The 18492-nt window shown below is 40.6% G+C and overlaps 1 protein-coding gene across 1 annotated transcript; it reads right to left on the bottom strand.

The window, feature by feature from the left end:
* Positions 1-99: 99 nt before the first annotated feature.
* On the bottom strand, positions 100-15217 carry osgn1 (oxidative stress induced growth inhibitor 1). Its single transcript, XM_069678102.1, has 8 exons — positions 15068-15217; positions 8369-8431; positions 6736-6872; positions 6433-6624; positions 5715-5806; positions 5147-5346; positions 4155-4498; positions 100-3878 (listed from the first exon to the last, which is right to left on the bottom strand). The coding sequence occupies exons 2-8, from the start codon at positions 8424-8426 to the stop codon at positions 3276-3278; spliced, it is 1626 nt and encodes a 541-aa protein (XP_069534203.1). The 5' UTR covers positions 8427-8431; positions 15068-15217; the 3' UTR covers positions 100-3275.
* Between the last annotated feature and the right edge of the window lie 3275 nt (positions 15218-18492).

Genomic DNA, 18492 nt, shown 5'->3' with positions numbered 1-18492 from the left:
AAGTGATATATAATATAACATAACATAATATCCCAGTAACCATATTAAGGTAGAGACAAACAGTCCAAACAGAAAAACACAACAAACATGTTTGCTGTAAAATTGTCCTTTAATGGAAACCCATAGAAACGTGGAAAAATGGAAAATGTACATTTGCCTTTTAATACAGATGGAAACTTATTTTGGAGTATAAATCCCCACATTCATACGAACATAGTGTGTTAAAAAAAAAAGACATTCAGATGGAGGCGTTAAAATAAAGAGCTGTGACCGACGCGTCTGAAGGCACTGCTGGCTTTCTGTACATCACAGATCATTAGCAGCATTCAGGCGTGTGGTGTTACATATAAACCAGACAAAATGATGCTATAATGTTTTAAACCTTAAATAAAACACATAAAATAATAATAGGTGTGTGGTGATTTTCTTTTGAAATTATCTCTTCAACTGATAAAACCACAACTCTTCCTGTGGTGGAACGGAAACAATTAAAAGACAATTAAAGAGCAGTCGAATGCCAAAAACTTTATTGGCACCAATTTTGATAAACAACGCAAGTTATTTTTTTGGCACAAAAAGGTCAAATACTTTCTTATCAAAGCTTCTGACTGACCGTGTGTGGTTGTTATAAATCGTAATCAACACAATTTAAATTTGCACGGCATAATAATTCCCCTGTGACTTCTTATTTTAAGCCAAAACCCAGAAGAGAGCATTCTTTGTTCTTATAACAAGTTACAGAAGTGGAAATAACTCCAACTGTTAATACTAAACTAATGTAAATAGGGCCAAAAACAGTGCTGGTTATCTGTCATTCATTCAGTGTTATATTGTGTTTCACAGTGAGGCCAAATTCTGACATTACCACGGCCGCAAATTCAACATTTTCAACAAGAGGAATTATAGAAAAAATATATGTTTCTCTGCTTTTTTGTCAAGTATAAAACCATAATTTCACAATGAAAGATTTACAAAGACATAAAGGTAGGTACAGTTGCCAGTTACGTGACTAGAAATCATCTCTACATAGAAAAATAAAGCACCGTGGATTCACACCGCAGCAAACTGAATATATACAAACATAGAAAAGTGAGACAGGAATTGTTTTGTTACAGTGTATTGTGTCAAAATTAAACTGAAGACAGTTGATTCGACTACACAAACACATTAAGTATCTCCGTCATTGAAGAAGTGAGGCTGAGGCAATGTGTGATGTTTTGGCCGAGTTTACCAGGTTACTGTAGTAACCAAGGCTCTCTGAGTGATAAGGAACGGAACCAGAACTGCTACTGTAAGGATCACTTCATAAGGTCTCTCTTCTCTTCGGTCCTCTCTCCATCTCTCTCCTCCTCTTTGTCTCTTCCTCCTTTTCAGATCTCCTTCTCCACCTCTGTATTTGTAACCTAATCAACTCAAAACGCTAGAAATTTACTGTAACATATAAATGTGCTGATTTAAAGCCAAAGATAAAAGCACCAGTTAGGTTATAGGTCTGAACATGTTAAGCAGCCATTTAAAAGCTAAGTGGATGTACAGTTTTACTATAAATCTGCTACTTGCTAGATGTCATCCTTTTTTAAAGATATTAGCTTAAAATGGATATATTGGCTTATACTGTATTACATAGACTGTGTATAAGAAGTGGACGTAGCTTCTTGGTTTGAAAAGTGAAGCTAATGTAGGAGTGCCTTTAACCTGCATACTTTCTAATGGCCAGCAGGGGGCGACTTCACTGGTTGCAAAATGAAGTCTATGAGAAAATGACCCTTCTCGTCACTTGATTTATTAACATTTTCCTAATTAGTTTATGGTCTCAATCAATAGTTTCAGGTCTTCTTTAATACAGCATGATAGAGTACAATAGACAAGAAATGAAGGTATGCTATCATGGCCATCTCAAATGTATTGTTCAGCATTTAGTTGTACTAAAAAACACTCCAAGTCTCAGAGTCCGTTTTAATTTTCTTTTGTTATGGACATTTAGTTTGAGGCTGATTTTCGCAAGATAAAAATAGCATCCCAGGTTACATTGTGGCCACCCTTAATTACAGATGCACCTTGCTAACCAAGCTAATGCTAGCATAAGCTTAGAACAATCGCTTGGTTTGTGGACTACTTTGAAGCTTTAAGTTTTGCATTTTGGCTTTCTCCATCTTTGTTTTTGGGGGGCGGGGAAGTATTATATTTGGATTAGCGAGGTTAGCTACTTACAGCCATGATTTGCAGTAATTGTAGTATTAATTGGGATGTTAATTTTGAACATAAAATGAATAGTTGACTCCTCAAGAGGGTCCTTGGGTACAACCAAACGCTGACCCATACAGCGTTTGCTAACCTCTCGCTCCTATTAAGTTCCACTCTCTCGTCCAAATATGGTCACTTCTGGCTCCAAAAAAACAACATGGCGACAGACAAAATACCCAACTTGAGGCTTCATAATAGTAGTCCACTAACCGGGTGGCGTCACAGTGGCCACGTCCACGTCTTAAACACAGTCTATGATTGGCATATGTATTTCTAATACACCATGAGCAATTTCTTGCAGAAAGACAAATAGATATGTTTGCAGTCATCTTGAAAGAGTTGTCATTACATTGATTGTCCACCAGAGGGCAATGGCTTTACAGTATCTTTTACTGTATATGTTTGGTCTTTAACAACCAAACTCAAGCCACCACCCAACATCAAAAACAATCATGTTATCTGTAAGTGTAAAATATAGAGTTTTAAAGTTCTAAAATACCAGATATTGATTTCAGTATCGTTCAGACTTCAGGTAAAGTTAGAACAGATCTCAGATCATCTTCCTGATGGTTTACTGAAGCTTTACTTTGACGGGGTTGACCTGAACACACCATCATTGTTCCTCAATCACCTTCTTCGCTACAGTGTTTCTCTGTCCCTCCAACTTACATATGACATGAAAGTTTTCAGATTTTGAATCTCACAACTGTTGGCATCCAGCTGCTCTTAGCCTCCAGTTAGCCCCAGGTCAGGTGGATTTTTAGCCTAACCAGATCTAGAGCAGCTCAGATGAGTTACCGAAGCCATCCAAACCAGTGTCAGCCCAGTCGTACAGCCCATTTGTTGCATGTTTCACCTCCTGAAACAACTTAGCAGCGCGTCTGATTTCCCTACTCTAAGATTCCTGGAAAACATGACTTTTGGCTTTTGTTTGCAGCAGTTCCTGTTTTGTCTCAACCCGTTACTTTGGATCAGATCAAAGTAGGTCAGTTCACTTTTGTTCACCTAACGTCCCTGTTCCAAGAAACCTGCTACGAGTCCAGAGCACAAACCTCTGCCTCTTTATGTGTGGCAATATGTCTGTCCACCCATTTGTCCATCAATCTGTCTGTAATCACATCCCCATCTCCTCTCCCCTGTCCCTCCCTTTGTCTCTTGGCGAGGTCGCTAGCGATAGCCAGCGCTCCTCCTTTCAGGAACCTGACAAAGTTCTCGCCAACCAATGGCCCCATGGCGTACATGCCCGGTCCGTCTGCTGCAACCACGCTGTTCGTGAATGGGTCCACCTCAATTGGATTCCTCCGGCACGTGATTGGCTCCTCTGGGTAATTGCCAAGTGGACGCCCATTGTCGCCCAGAAAGGAAAGGTTGGGGTGGGCACCGATCAGAACCAGCACCTTGGAGACTTGGACCACGGTTCGATGGCCAGAGTCTGACTCCAGAACGCACTTCTTGTCAGGTCGCACCGCTACCACTTTGTAGCGCGGGAAGCTCAGATAACCCGGGTAGGAGGAAGGGGGTGAAGACACGGTGGTGGAGGACGGTGGAGAGGAAGGGGTTGATGAGTTATGAAGGGCGTGGTCCTGTGGTGGAGGGCTTGGCCGGTACTGCTGCTGAGTCATCATCTGGTGGACCTGGAGGCCAAAGGACAAGAAGGAGTTGGTCAGAATTAACTCAAGTATTGAGCTTTGACAGCTTCAAAGTTCCAATGAAACACCTATCAGAGTATCAGAGTACCCTTCATGTTAGGTTACCATTAACCCTAACCCTTTTCTTGAATACTGGTTTTAATATTGAATACCCAACACACAATGTTTCTTTATTTATGCCAGGACATGTTAACATTTTATCTAAGCTACTGAATATCTGAAAACGACCAGCTATCAGGTGATAAACTCTCCTCTCCTCACCTTGTGGTACTCAGGGTACAGCAGTTTTGGCAGCTGGTTGAATATGATGCCGGGGTCGGTGACTGAGCGTCTGAAGGCGTGGTAGACAGGTGTGTTCAGATGGTGGGCGGCCAAGACTGCATCAGCTGCCGTAAGCCCCGCCCCCACCACCAGCACCGGGTCTGACGATTGGTCAAGCTCTCCGCGAGAGATTGCTGCCTCCAGCTCCCAGAAGGAGTGGCACACGAAGGGCAGGGACTCGCCCTCCACGCCGAGCCGGGCTGGGATGTCGTGGGTGCCCGTCGCCAACACCACGTTGTGGGCCAACAGGGAGAAAGGCACCTCCTCTGAGACCGAAGAGCCATCTAGCAGGAGGTGAAGAGGGAGCGAACAGGAGGTGAAAATTAATATGTGGCACATTCATTTTAAACTACATGCCTCAAAATAAAGGCCATCAAATAACTAACAACTGTGAAGCTAAGAGGCATTTTGGCTTTCTCCATCTTGGTTTTTGGGGGCTGGAAAGGATCATATTTTGATAAGCGAGGTAAGCTAGGTAAAGCCGTAATTCACAGTAATTGTAATAATAATTGGGATGTTAATGTTAAGAACAAAATGAACGGTTGACGCCTCAAAAGGTCTTTTAGTACAACCAAATGCTGAACGAGACATTTTCAGGTTGCAGTGGTAGCAGCTTGTCAATCACTGGTAGCCCCGCCCTAAAAATCAACATGATGCTGTCCTGAAGAAGACTTGAAACTAGAGATTGAGACCATAAATTCATTAAGAAAATGTTTACTGAAGTAGAAAATCAACTGAGAATTAGGCTCTTTTTCTCATAGACTGATATACAATTGAACTTCTTTTTACAAGCATTGGAGTCGCCCCCTACCGGCCATTAGAAAGAATAGACTTAAGCCACTTCCGCACTTGCTTCGCTCATGAAACAAAGAGGCCACGTCCACCACACTACAGTCTATGGCTTCAGCACTAATCAGAGTTATTCACTGTACCTGCCAGCTCTTCCCCCTCTCTGCGCTGCAGTCCCGTCACCCTCCAGCAGGGCGGCGACCCCTCCTGAGTGCCAGGCTGTCTGGTTACCGATGTGACGGTGGTCCCGCAGGCAAAGCTCTGCTCCAGGGACATCTGGGAAACGTAGTGTTGGTAGTAGGAGGCAATCTCTGCGGGTGTGGCACGGTCATTTCGGACATTTCTGTAATAAAATAACAGGAAATATATAAATACAAAATGTATACATATATTTATAAATACAACACTACACAGGACAAATTATTATTAGGGTGTTGCATAACTACTGTTTGCAAGAGAGCTGAACAGGAAGTATTAAGCTCTCAGTCAAATCAGTGGTGATGAAGGTCAATTGTCCTTTTATGTAAATCATGCGGTGTTGATCTGGGCTGCACTCATTTGAAAAACAAACCGAGGAGAGCGTGACACAGGAACACACATCCTTCTTTGCTCTGAGGCTCATATTTTGTTTTTCTTTTCCTTGCTGTGTATTTAACACACTTTTACAGAGTGGTTATGTGTGTGTTCATGCTCTGTTTACTGTGAACAAACCTGCGTTTTTCTCTCATCCAGTCCTTCAGCTTGAGTCCAGGAAGCTCCATCCAGTTAGCCAGACTCAGGGTCAGCATGGAGCCCTCCATAGCCTGGGAACAACACGCACAGAAATACTAAATTAATTAGCCAAAGTCGTGTTCCAAAAAAGTGTTTTAGAGGTTTCACATGAATTAACTGATTATTCAAAGTCACGTCCGCCTTGTCGAGTCATGTGCACATCACATTGCCGACGTGTGCAAATAAGCAGGTGACGTGGGGAAACAAAGCATGTTTGCACACATTACCATAATGTCTGCACATGCAAGGACAAAAACAAAAGACCTTTGTGAAATGGGTTTTAGCATGTCAGAAGATTTTCAGCAAGATATGTGCAATATTTTCGACACATTCTTCACCACACTTGTTTATATAAATTGCAAAAATCAACCAGAGGCGTCAGAATTGACTGATTATCATGGCTGGACATGTTCATGATCTAAATGTGCTTTATATTTTTACCTGGCTGGAAGACAAATTTCTGCTTGAGTAACATTAAGTTTGAAATTAAGTTGACTAAATTATTAAAATATAAGTTTTACAAGACTTTAATCTCATCTCTGCCGTTTTAAACACAACCACTTACACTAAAATACATCTGGATCGGTCTAACTGATCAAAATAATTATATTAAGTAATTCATTTATGGATATACAGTGGGCTTATATTTGTTACGTACATGCCAGGCTCCTCCAGGCGGACCCTTCCCGAGCACCAGGTGAGGGATGGCTCTCTCCGGCTCGTATCGCCATTCCAGCGGAGACGTGTGTTCCAATCCAAAGTCGCTGTCAGGGAGCAGCAGCGAATCAAAGAGCACGGCCACGGGATTGGACGACCGGCCCTCCAAACCCTCGCACAGGTACTCCAGATCCTTGAGAGAAAGATAGAAAGGGGGATTGTTTATTGAATGATGTCAGTTTTTCTTTCAAGGATTTTCAAAATAAAACATCCTTCTTTGTGTGCGTTTTGGTTTTTGTGTTACCTGCTCCAGCAGCGACAGGTGAGGCTGCTCTCCTAGCTTGCTGTTCAGCAGTGGGTTGGGGTGCGATGCCTCAGGCGACAAGTAGGGGGTGTAACCTGACAACAGGTATGACAGACAGATCCCTGATGGGCCGTTACCTAGGAGACAGAGAGAGAGAGAGAGGGGTGAGTGTGGTTGGACTGTGTGGTCGTTGTTAGCTCTGCTGGCTGTTTAATGTGTGCACATTAACACCTGCACAAATAGGGGCGTTAACTTGATTTACATATAGAAGAAGAAGTAAAATAAAACTCAAACTGTCTTCTAAAAGAAAAGCAACTGTAGCTTAAACCATATATTGCCACTGCACAGTCAATGAATAACTACCATATAAAAGTCACTGGGCCTGCAGCATGACTTAGCAGGTTTGATTGTTTCATATCAGCCAGTCCAACAAGGCAATGACTCAGCATGAGCACACCCGCCTGCAGAAGCCGAATTCAGAGCAGTGTCTTCTTCTGGTCATGATGACTAAGGAAAAATAAACTTTCACTTTCACTTTGTAAGAAACCAGCTGAGTGTTTGACTGCAAATACATCCTGACTTCATGCACACAGAAAGGAAACGTATTAGGTTGTAACTGTGAAGGAACAACAACAACAACAACATATAGGAGGATATTAAGCCTTCTCTTGCAGGTTTATATAGTGTATTTCAATATCCTCTTAGGCCATGTCCACATGTACATGGATATTTTTCAAAACTTCAGGCGAGGGTGAAGACTTTTAGAAATTCTGTTTCCACGGAGACGTGTAGACGGGGTAAACAGCGTTTTTGGCTTGTGACGTCAGGCTGTGCGACGTTATCTCCTTTGTGAAGCGTCACAAATGAGGCGAAATTCTTTGCAAAATGACGGACGTGACATAAACCAACAAGTGATGCTTAAAAGGACTTTGTACATGTTTACACATATATGTACAGTTACTTGTCTACTATATTGAGGAACAACGGCGTCGGGAACGATTTTTTTCAAACTTTTGACTGGGCGCAATTCTTCTTATTCTTCGCCTGACGGGGTTATATCGCCGCCTGTTGGTGTGGCATTCTCATGACAGCGTTTCTGTAGTGTTTTTGCGTTTTCGTATGGATGGGGATTTTTTATAACCATGCTTGGGTGAATGTTTTTTCTTTTTTTTAACGAAGGAGGCAAAAACTACGTTTTCAATAATACCCGTGTAGACATGGCCTTGATGTGACATATTGAAGAGAACTTTTAAAGGATTTTATGTTTTCAGAAATGTGTCCTTTATCAAATATTTACTGGGGATGCAACGATTAGTCGACATTAAATTGTCGAAAATTTGTTGGTTATATCAAAAGTTAGTTAGGTTACGTCATCGTGCTTGTGTTTCATGCTGTGGGCGGACATACCATCGTTTTCCAGACCTATGATATGATAATACAGCTTCTGTCTGGACAACTGTTGTAGTTTATTGGTGTGTTTAGGTGCTTGTAAAAAGGTGGGGGAACAAAGAGTGTTGTGCTGTTTCATCCACATAAGAAAATCTAGCTTCTACTCCTTTGCATAATCAAAATGAAAAAGAGCAATATGCATGAGGTCAAGTGACCTGTGTGTGTGTGTGTGTGTGTTTCTTACCGATGATCACCACAGGTAGAGTCTCTCCAGGGAGAATTTCTTTATCGTGAAGGTCCATGTTAACTGAGGAGAGAGAGAGACTAATTATTATTAGTACAGCACTGCCATTAATTGTATTACCACTGTTATGTAAGACAAGAAGTAGAGTAAGGGTGATTTATATGTTGCACTGTAACTGAATAACCACCATATAAACTCATCAGGACTGCAGCATGACTCAGCTGCATTTAAAGCTTTAGAGGAGGCAATGACTCAGCAGAACGAGAGCAGGAGGAGCTCAATGTGAATAAGAACATTATTATAATATTATTACTATTATTATAACTATTATTATTTCTGCATTATCATTGTCATCACTGCTATCGCCATTATTATCTAATACAGAGAGAGTAGAGAAAGGGTGACGCAGTTAATCATTGTAAAGTCCCGATGAGTCACAATGGTCAGTCAGTAGATTTCCACTGACCTCTGACACACACCCACACACACACACACACACACACACACACACGCTTCCCCTGTCTGACTGACCTCATGGTTTAACATAGCAACATGACCGCGGGTAAACAAAGACACCCAGATATGACGGTTAAAACACACAGACAGAGCGAATGAATGTGTGTCTGTGACCTCAGAGGGAGGTGAAGGAGTCCACGGCGGCAGAGTTAAAAGAGGGAGACACACAGCTAAGTATTTCTTGACCAGAATCTACAGAAGATATCCTTTAAAATGTTTAAAATAAACATACAAGCCAGAATCAGTGTCATACATCCACAAAACACTGTGTAAAACTCAAAAAAGAAAAGAAAATGTGGGTTTTTTTCTTGCCTCAGAGCACACAAGGATGTTTAAAGCTGATTATAATTAAATAAATAAAAAAATATATATATATAATTTGTCTCCATTTGAGCTCAGAGAACATCTTTGTTTGGACTTCTTGTTAAAAAGGCCTTCAATCTACACACTGTAAAAACGTCTAATAATATAATATAACAAACAACTCATGTCAAATGACACCAGCCAAACAATACAGTTCATTCAGCTGATTATAAGATGCTAACACCCGGATCATATTTCAACACAACATGCATGTGCACAAACAAACAGGTGCACCTCCTCACCTGCAGTTGAGGTGAAAAAGGTGTCTGTGCATTAAAAAAACATCAGCAGCTGGGTGACACCAGCAGAGAAACATGACTCCTGCAACAACAGAGGCGTTAAAGTCTACCCTCCGACATTGACACCTACATTTATCCGTTTTAATAGCACATATCACGTTTTAATTCACTAGAGAAAAACACGACTGTCGAAAAAGACAAGGATGCTAACTCTAGCAGTTTTTATTGAACTGCATTCACCACGTCGTTTCCATAATATTGTATTTTCTTTTATTTGTTGTCTCTTCTACAAACTGCTGACCCGAACAGCTGCTGTGATACCGTGAACTGCATGCGGAAGTATACAGGGCCGTAGTGCGGCGTAAGAAATAGTGCAGAGAGAAGGGGCTGTCGGGAAACAGCTTAGCTTCTGTGTAGGAACTCAGGCCAGCTTCTCCTAACAGGGGCCGTGCTGACTGTTATCTACTGTTCGTACTATGTAGTACACTTACTGTTGATAAGTACCTCATACAAACCCACTTCAAAAAATATGTACTTTCCCTTTAAAAATCAGCATCCCATTTAATATCACATTTAGTGTGAATAGTTGCTAACCAAACTAGCCGTAGCATCTTTTTCAAGACTTGCTACTCTCCAGCTCCACCCTCTTGACCACATGTGGTCACTTGTGGCTCCGAAAAACAAACTTGAGGCTTCAAAATGCTCGTCAACAAACAAATGAGTGACATCACTGTGGCTACATCCACTTCTTTATACAGTCTATTTTGGTATGATGTTTTCAGTTGTAAGTTTATTGTTCTTGTTTTAGTCGTAAGTTTTGATTTCTGATTCCAAAGTCTTTTAACAGGAACTTTCCCACAGTCATGGTGTCTGAAATGAGGAAGTTTTTAATTAGAGGAAACAAGATTACGACAAGTTTTGGTATTTCACATTTGATAGCATCCTCATACTCGCTGACAATGCTTCAGTTGGTACCAAAAATGTTGAGGTGTGATACAAAGCTTTAATGGCTGATCACCCAAACATTCAAGTAAAACCTGCATATTTGTATTTCCTTGTGCACAATATATTAGCGCGAGTGAGCTCTCGCACTGTCCGCTCAATCTTCCTCCCTGTGCAGAAACACACTCTTCTCTGTGTTCGACACCTACACGTTTAAACCCGGCTGAATGCAGTAAGTTGTAGGAGGTGTTTGGGGACGTAGGGGAGGGTGACACCGGCTGAAAAGAGTGAAACATAATATAATTCATGATGTCAACTGTGAGCTTGCGCTCGCAGAGCGCCGGGCAGGGCGAGCAAAGAGCAGAGCAGCGAGACAACAATCTGCAGAGTCATGCTTACACAGAGGGCGGAGCGGGAAACTTACAGTGAAGGGTGAAAAGGTAGCGAGAGAGCGAGCGACAGCGAGAGAGCGAGGGGGAGAAAAAAGAGGAAGGAATGAGGCAGAGAAAAAAACGTTTGGAGAGATAAAGGGGGTTACATAAGGGTAGTGCAGAGGTTGGCGTGGAGCCCAGATCAGAGTCTGTTTCACCGCCAAGGGGTTTACTGGACACACACACACACACACACACACACACACACACACACTGTACATGACTACGTGCAGCCCTACTAGCCCAGTTTCCTTGTAGACCTGCTTGACAGAATAATTGGCTTTCCTCATTCTTTGGCAGAAAACGTCGAGTTCGTCTGCCAAAGAAAGGTGACTAACGCCTGGTTTACAGTAAAGACCCACAGAGGCCGACAGTCAGAGGAGCTCTTTGTTTTCAGGCCTTATTTAGAGACCCTTGATTTTTACTGTACGCTATTTTTACACCTGTGTTATCTTGGTACCTGTTTTGTATGTTTGCTCTCTTTTTCTGTCTTTTCTTAAAATCTTAAGCCGCCTCTCTTGGACAGGTGTAAATGAGTGGTTTGCTACACACAGTAAGTACAGTGAATCTGCTCTTCCCATGCTATTTCTATTTCCATGTGACTTCAACTTAGCTGTTAAGTTGCTTTGATAAAAAACTTGGGAATGGCATCTACAACACAAACATTTCACTGTTGGTTTTCTTTAGACATTCTTACTGGAAACAGTTTCTTCTGGAGGAAATAACTTCTAATTGCACCGGGGGATCACATCCAGACAGAACTGGGCTCACTTTTTGTGTGACAAAGAAAGCTAAGCTTTGCAGACTGCAGAAAATCCATCACTTCCTGCTGCTTGTTCGTTAACGCAAGCAAATTGTTCTCCAGTTATTCCCTTCCAATGTGAAGATTTCATTTTTTTATGGTTTGAGCTTTAAAAAGAAGGACTTCACTGTAGGGCTGCACAATTAATGAAATAGTAATTGACGGTAATGTTGATGTTTAAAATGCAAATCAAGCACTCCCTAAATCAACAGCCACTCCCCCAGGGGGCGATGGAGAGGCGTGAGACCCTAACTGGTGACTTTTAGCCTAATGCGTCTATGGTTGTCATGGTTACAGCAGCGTACACAGCTGTCCTCGACAATGCCTCTTTGTTGTTTTTCATTACGAGATCAAAATATATTTATCTGTTACGTCTTTGAAGTTGTTTGTGCAAAAATCTTCAGGTCTGCAGTCTACATTTCAAACCTGATGATTTTGAACGAGACATGACATCGGAGGCGGGCGTCCTACATTGAGCAAGCTCGTTTTACGTAGTCTGGCGGAGGTTTTTTAAGGCCCATTGGAGAAGCGGATAGCGTCCTCCAAGGGCACAGAGCCAAATTGGATTTTTTTCCTACCATAATGGCATTAGCTCCCCATAATAGCATGATGGGAGTTAGGTTGAAAATCAGTGAACTGGACCTTTAAGTCTTAGTTTGATGCAAAATTTGTACATGACCCTGAATGCAGCACAAAATAGAACATGAAAGTGTCGCTCTGTTTATTTAAATGTGAAGGTACAATAAAAGATGTCTCTTAAATTAGGCTCATCGTTTGTGTCGACCTGACATGAAACTTCCTGCAGACATAACAGGCAGTCCAGATCACGTTCATGCTCACGCGACTGCCTGTAACGTGTTGTAATGCCACTCAAACACTTACAGGTGGTGGCGGCATGCATGTCTGGGAATGTAACTTAATAAAGGCTTAGTTTATGATATAATTAGGCATGCTATAAAAAGGATTGTACATTATACGCCTTCATCTGCCTGTGGGCCTTCACAATAAGAGTGGGAAAAATAGTATGTTAATTCCACAGGTGAGATTTGATCATTGCTGCAATTAAGAAGAAAAATGTTAAAAATTAGATGAAAACATCAGATAATTGCAAATATGTCCTTCTTCACATTCTCCACATACTCAGAATAAAAAACCATCAAGCTACTTATCTATCAATCTATCTTCTAGCTGCCAAACAGGTTCATCCGCTCACGTGTGACAATCCAAAGTTGATCTCAAACCAAAGACTTTGACCGATTTATGACCATCAGATCAATGACTCACTTTCATGGAGAGACCCGACCGCATGTGTAACTTTCATAACAACTATCACACCTCCTGCAGTGACACAGCACTTTCAGCTAATGTGTGCACGAGTGCAAACAAGCATGTGTGTGTAATGTGTGTGTTATTGTTTGTAATAGTTCAAGCTTGCATCACAAGCGCTCTTGATGTGCTGACTTCCTTTGATGATGATGCAAGTCTTTAAATGCAGTCACTCCCACACACACACACAAACACAAACACACACACACACACACACACACACACTTTAACATGTTGCAAAAAAAAGTTTCCACAGCTGAACTTCTGGATTTTCAGCTTCTGGTTTCTGCAGCTCATCGTCTTTCATGTTATATAACACCCCTCTGACTCGGGCTCTAACTCTGCTAAGATGCTCCATATGTCACCTGCACAGGCGCCGCCCTGAATTCATCCCGAGGCCAACCCGCCCACCTGCCATCTGCAGCGGCCAGACGACTAATGAGATTTTAATTAGCAGCACGCTGGACGACAAAACGCCTGCTGGAATGTGTGAGACAGGAGGTCAATCTGTTTCTTATAATCATAATAAACGAGTGATGAAAGATAGTAAGGCATTAAACATACTGGTAGTGAAATGGTAGGAACATTAAACTACTTTTTTTAACCGTTATTTTATCTTATTTCTAAAGCAAAAAAATGACAAAACATTCATTTGTTCTATTTTTTGTGCACAGATTTGTCGCTTTCCTTTGTTTGATATGTTTTTTTTACTCTCATATAAAGCGATTGTAAATAATCTTTCCATTCTCTTATTGAATGCTGGGTGTTTTACGCCTTAAGGCTTAAACTAAAAGGAAAACAGATAATCAGACAGTGATGAGGAGACATGTAGATGTGGCTTCATTATTAAGAGGAAAGGAGGTTTCAGCATTCATGCAAAAAAAAGCCCTAGAGGAGAGGCGGCTGAAGTACTCACATTTACAACTGTAAAGGATCTAAAGGGATGTAAATCAGGTGCACAGACACACAGAGAGGGGCTCTGTGCATCCCAAAGAAAATGATTAAGTAAACTCAGCTGCTGCACAGACTTAAGAACAATTGTTGTTGTTGGTTCTCAAGTTTTACTGCAGCAGCTTCAGTAAATACTTGATGTCTGCTTCACGACATCCGAGTGGGAAATACTGTTCTGCTCCTAGCTACTGTTCATGTAAGACATCAGATTAAACATGTAAAACATTTGGTTCAATAAAATGCACTATTGTAGATTTAACTACTTTGTTTTACATAAAATCGTTAAAGCAAGCTTTAAACCTTGAACATGTTTAAACACTGAAACTGAACCAGATCTGTTTTTACTTTTATTTAAATATTTTTTAACGGTCAATAACTTTTGAATACAATATTTTTCCATATAAGATTTATAATCCCTTCTGTGCGAGAATCTGGCGTTATGACATGATACACATCACGATACAGCGGTTATGAATCAATATATTGGATATCTTGTGATACTGTACAGGAGTAGGCTAAATAAAGTGGGTTTTTTACATCTATTTTAAGGTCAAATGTCACGGTGTGAAGCCAGTATCCCCCTAATAAATTATGATGTATGGATATTAAATTAAACTCAAACAAAAAAAAGTGAATAAAGTCGTTGAAATATTTTACACCTTTAGTAGCAGCAACATTAAAGTAAGAGCTCATCAATGCAGCCATTATTAAAAGTCAGTAATGTGCATTATTCTGCATAATGACTACTTTACTTTTAATCAGTGTACTTAAACACATTTTAACAGCAGACCTCCACCTGTAACAAAGTATCTTTGTATTTTAGTATTTCTACACTGAGTAAAATATCGTAATACTTGTTTCTAAGCGAGTTTCAAGAAACACAGTGTGTCTGAATATGTAACGCGTGTGTCGGTGAAGTGTGGACCCTCCCACCGGCCGGTGAACTGAGTGACTCTCATCACGTCAGTGTGAGCTGAGCTCAGAGACCTGCACTCAACAGCTATAGCGGGCTTTAAATGAAGCTTTATGACGCGATACCCCAGACACGGTACACACACACACACATTCTCTATATCCCGCATGCGCACGCACCGCTTTATTATATGAATCCAAGATGAAGGTTACTCACAGATATTTCCTGGTGATGAGGCTATCTGCACTCTCTTCCAGTCTCTCAGAACCTTCAGGCAGAAAGAGAATAACCTGTATTTATCTTCTTTTCTTCTTCTTCGCTTCTTACGCCGTCATTCCGCAGCTTTGTTTGCGCTTTTTGTCCGGTTTCTTCCGTCCATGTGCTGCGCAAGCCTCCAGCTGCCTCTCAGTGCAGCACATTGAGGATTATATACCGCTACAGGCAGCCGGCCCCGCTGACCAATCAGAAGCCTCCCCACTGCCGGTAACCCTCTCACCCCCACTAAGCCCCGCCCACACCCCCGAGCTGTCGTATAGATCGTCTATGAGAGCGAGACGCTGGAGAGACGAGGATGACGTAACGGAGGAAGTTATGGTTTGGTAACAAAGAGAGGTTACCAAACAGAGACATAGAGCTAAATGCATTACTTTCTTACAACAAATACGACCAGTGCATGTTAATTACTGTCAAATTTAACAACTATGTCACATATTTAAAATAATTTCAGGCCTACTTTACTTTAATATTTAAATTTTATGCAATTAACACTTCTTCACAGCAAATTAGAGGGAAACATTGTACAGACAGATTCTACAGATTTATTTACAGAATCATTCTCTTCCCCTCCCTCATCTCCAAATCAGGAGCTTTAACTAAAGGATTGTTCTTATTAATATAAATAATCTATATATATCCCCCTGGATTATCTGGAAAAAGCATCCTGACAAAGATGAAAACATGCTGCTTTTCTGAGCTTAAGTTGACTTTTTAGAGACAGAGATAATCTTAAAATGTTTATGCTTTTTAGGACTAGGTTTAGTTTATCAACCCCGACGTCAAGTCTCGATCATTTATAAAATATTTTCTCTGTGATTATCATAATAATAGTCACGAAGAGCTCAAAGGGCACAGGAAAATGTACTTAGCATATTTAGCATACTACAAAGAGGGAAAACTTGGGGTTAAAGTTCATCTTGACATGACTCGACAGAAACGGACACACCCTTTTAGGTGATTATTGTTTTTTATTTCTAAATTTCTATTTCTAACTAAGTGGAATGTAAGTATTTGTAATTATAAGCAAAAATATCTACAAATTTTATAATTAGGATTGATCCATAAATCAGTCAGACATTCACACAGAGGGGTTCTTCTAATATGGCTGCCAGGTTTGTTACATAACTTTTTCACTTCATTCATGACTGTACATATTTGTGTCAGTGTTTAATACTGTGAGAGAAGTCATCTAAAAGTTTTTGATTTGGACAATGATTATATGTTAATGTGAAGTTTTCAGCCAGAACTGATTCATCAAAAACAATACCTTTTTTTTATTAATGCATATTATTTTTCTCAGGTGGTATCCAGAAATATAACAGAGTGGGACCTCTTCTTTTTCTCTCCCTCTTAGATGTATAGCGAACCCTCAAGCAGAGCGGTGTATAATAAGAGTTTAGTTAATCCTCCAAAAAGCCCCTTTATGTGACGTCAGCAGACCGATGTTCATGTGGTTTTAGGTCAGTGTTTGTTCGGTTATGTCGCTTTTGTTTTCTGTTGCAAGAAGACTTAAACAAGGGTCAAAGGTCAGCTGTTTAAATCTAACATGATTGTGGTTTCTTTCATATGTTCTATATGTTTAAAAATAGATTTCTACAAGTTTTTCCAATGCATAGATTTAGAAATAGAAACTAAATTGTTGTTTTTTTTCATGCAAAAAGTGTAAATGTGTCTTTGTATTACAGGACACAAAAAAACACACAAGAGGCAACATTAAATGTGCACCAGATACTTAGTGGTTGGACTGATAGCAGGACTGATAGTATAGCAGCGTTGCTCGATGATCGTTTTCCTTCTGGCTGAAATATTTCAACAAGTATTTAATTAATTGTAATGCAATTTTTTACAGACATTCATGGTCTCCATGGTTTTCAAAATAAAAGCACAACATAACTCTAATACACACACAAGGTGTACTGAAGTTATATTATATCCTGATTTATATTTTTGTATGATCCCAGTGGAGGACAAATGGGGTTTAATTTGGCCAACAACTTTTTTTCCAATTATACTATTTAATTTAAGTTTTTACTTTTAATTTGGTTTATAATTTCTTACTGTTACAGCAGTTTCTTCTGACTAACAGCAGCAAACCCTCCTCTGACCAACTGTCACAACCCTGGAGTCTTTATGACTCTGCTTTCTTTCCATCATGATGCAACAGACCAGCTGACCGCTCAATGCCCATTTTTTTTTTCATCGCTGAAGCTGTTCATTGGCTGACGTCGTCCCAGCAAAATAAGGGAGCCAATCAGTGATAAGAACATGAAAGCTGTGTGTATATGAGAGGCGTGTTGGCACACCCACAATGATGACTTCTGTTTTCTCTATTTATTCTCTCAAAGGCTCTTTGATTCAGAGAAGACAAATAAGGATCTTCTATGTTTAGATTTTTTTGCAGTTCATTGCCAACCAAACTCCTTCATTAACCTACATGTTTACTTGTAGGATGCTAGCAGAGCTTCTTGAAGTGCCGTTTATCAGCTGGACTTCCAGGCGACTACTTCCTTCATGTTTTAAGTCTTATTAATGTCATTGTTTCTCACTGTATCATTTTATATGAAGGAGTTTAGTCATCAGACTTAAAGATCTTAGATAATCAGAGAAACAAGCTGAGAGAAAACTAGCAGTTGCTTGGCTCACAGCCCCCAAAGACCTGCTGAACATTTGAAGGATTTTTTGCTTTAATAGCAGTTTTTCACAGATTTAAACTACCCGGTCTGTCAGCGTTTGTATATGATTTGTCTGCAGATAAAAGCCTTGTGATCAATGAAGACTGAAGGAATCATCATTTAAAAACAAGCTAGTTTCCTCATTCGAATTTGGTTTGTTTCTGTGTGGAGTTTGCATGTTCTCCCCGTGCATGCATGGGTTCCCTCCGGGTACTCCGGCTTCCTCCCACAGTCCAAAGACATGCGTGAAAAGTTGTCTGTCTCTATGTGTCAGCCCTGTGATTGACTGGCGATCAGTCCCGGTGTAACCCCGCCTCTCTCGCCCAATGACAGCTGGGATAGACAATGAAATAGATGATGGATGGATGCTGGATTTAATCAAATGATAGGAGGAGGCCATTGCAGATGATTCAAGCTAAGCGTAAAAAAAACCTTGAGATCGATGAACACTGCAGGGAACATTTTTAGCCTTGATTTGTTAAGTTGACAGCCTCTGCATCGCTACTCGTGCAATAGTGCAGCTAAAAGTTCATAGATGTAAAACAATTAAACATTTAAGGGACAGCCTGAGGAGCATTTTAATGTTAAAAAAAAAAAACCCTACCAAGTCTGAAAGAAGCCAGGGCTCAGATGGACTTGGGTCGCTGCTGTTTCACATTAGAGGGAGTCAGCTGAGGGAGAAAATCTTACTTT

This window comes from Semicossyphus pulcher, unplaced genomic scaffold (genome assembly GCF_022749685.1).
Source record: "Semicossyphus pulcher isolate SPU_LCO1_2020_fin unplaced genomic scaffold, fSemPul1.0.p SCAF_3, whole genome shotgun sequence".
Lineage (NCBI taxonomy): Eukaryota > Metazoa > Chordata > Actinopteri > Labriformes > Labridae > Semicossyphus > Semicossyphus pulcher.
Note: the sequence above shows the minus strand (reverse complement) of the source record. Positions and strands in the feature narration are given on the sequence as shown.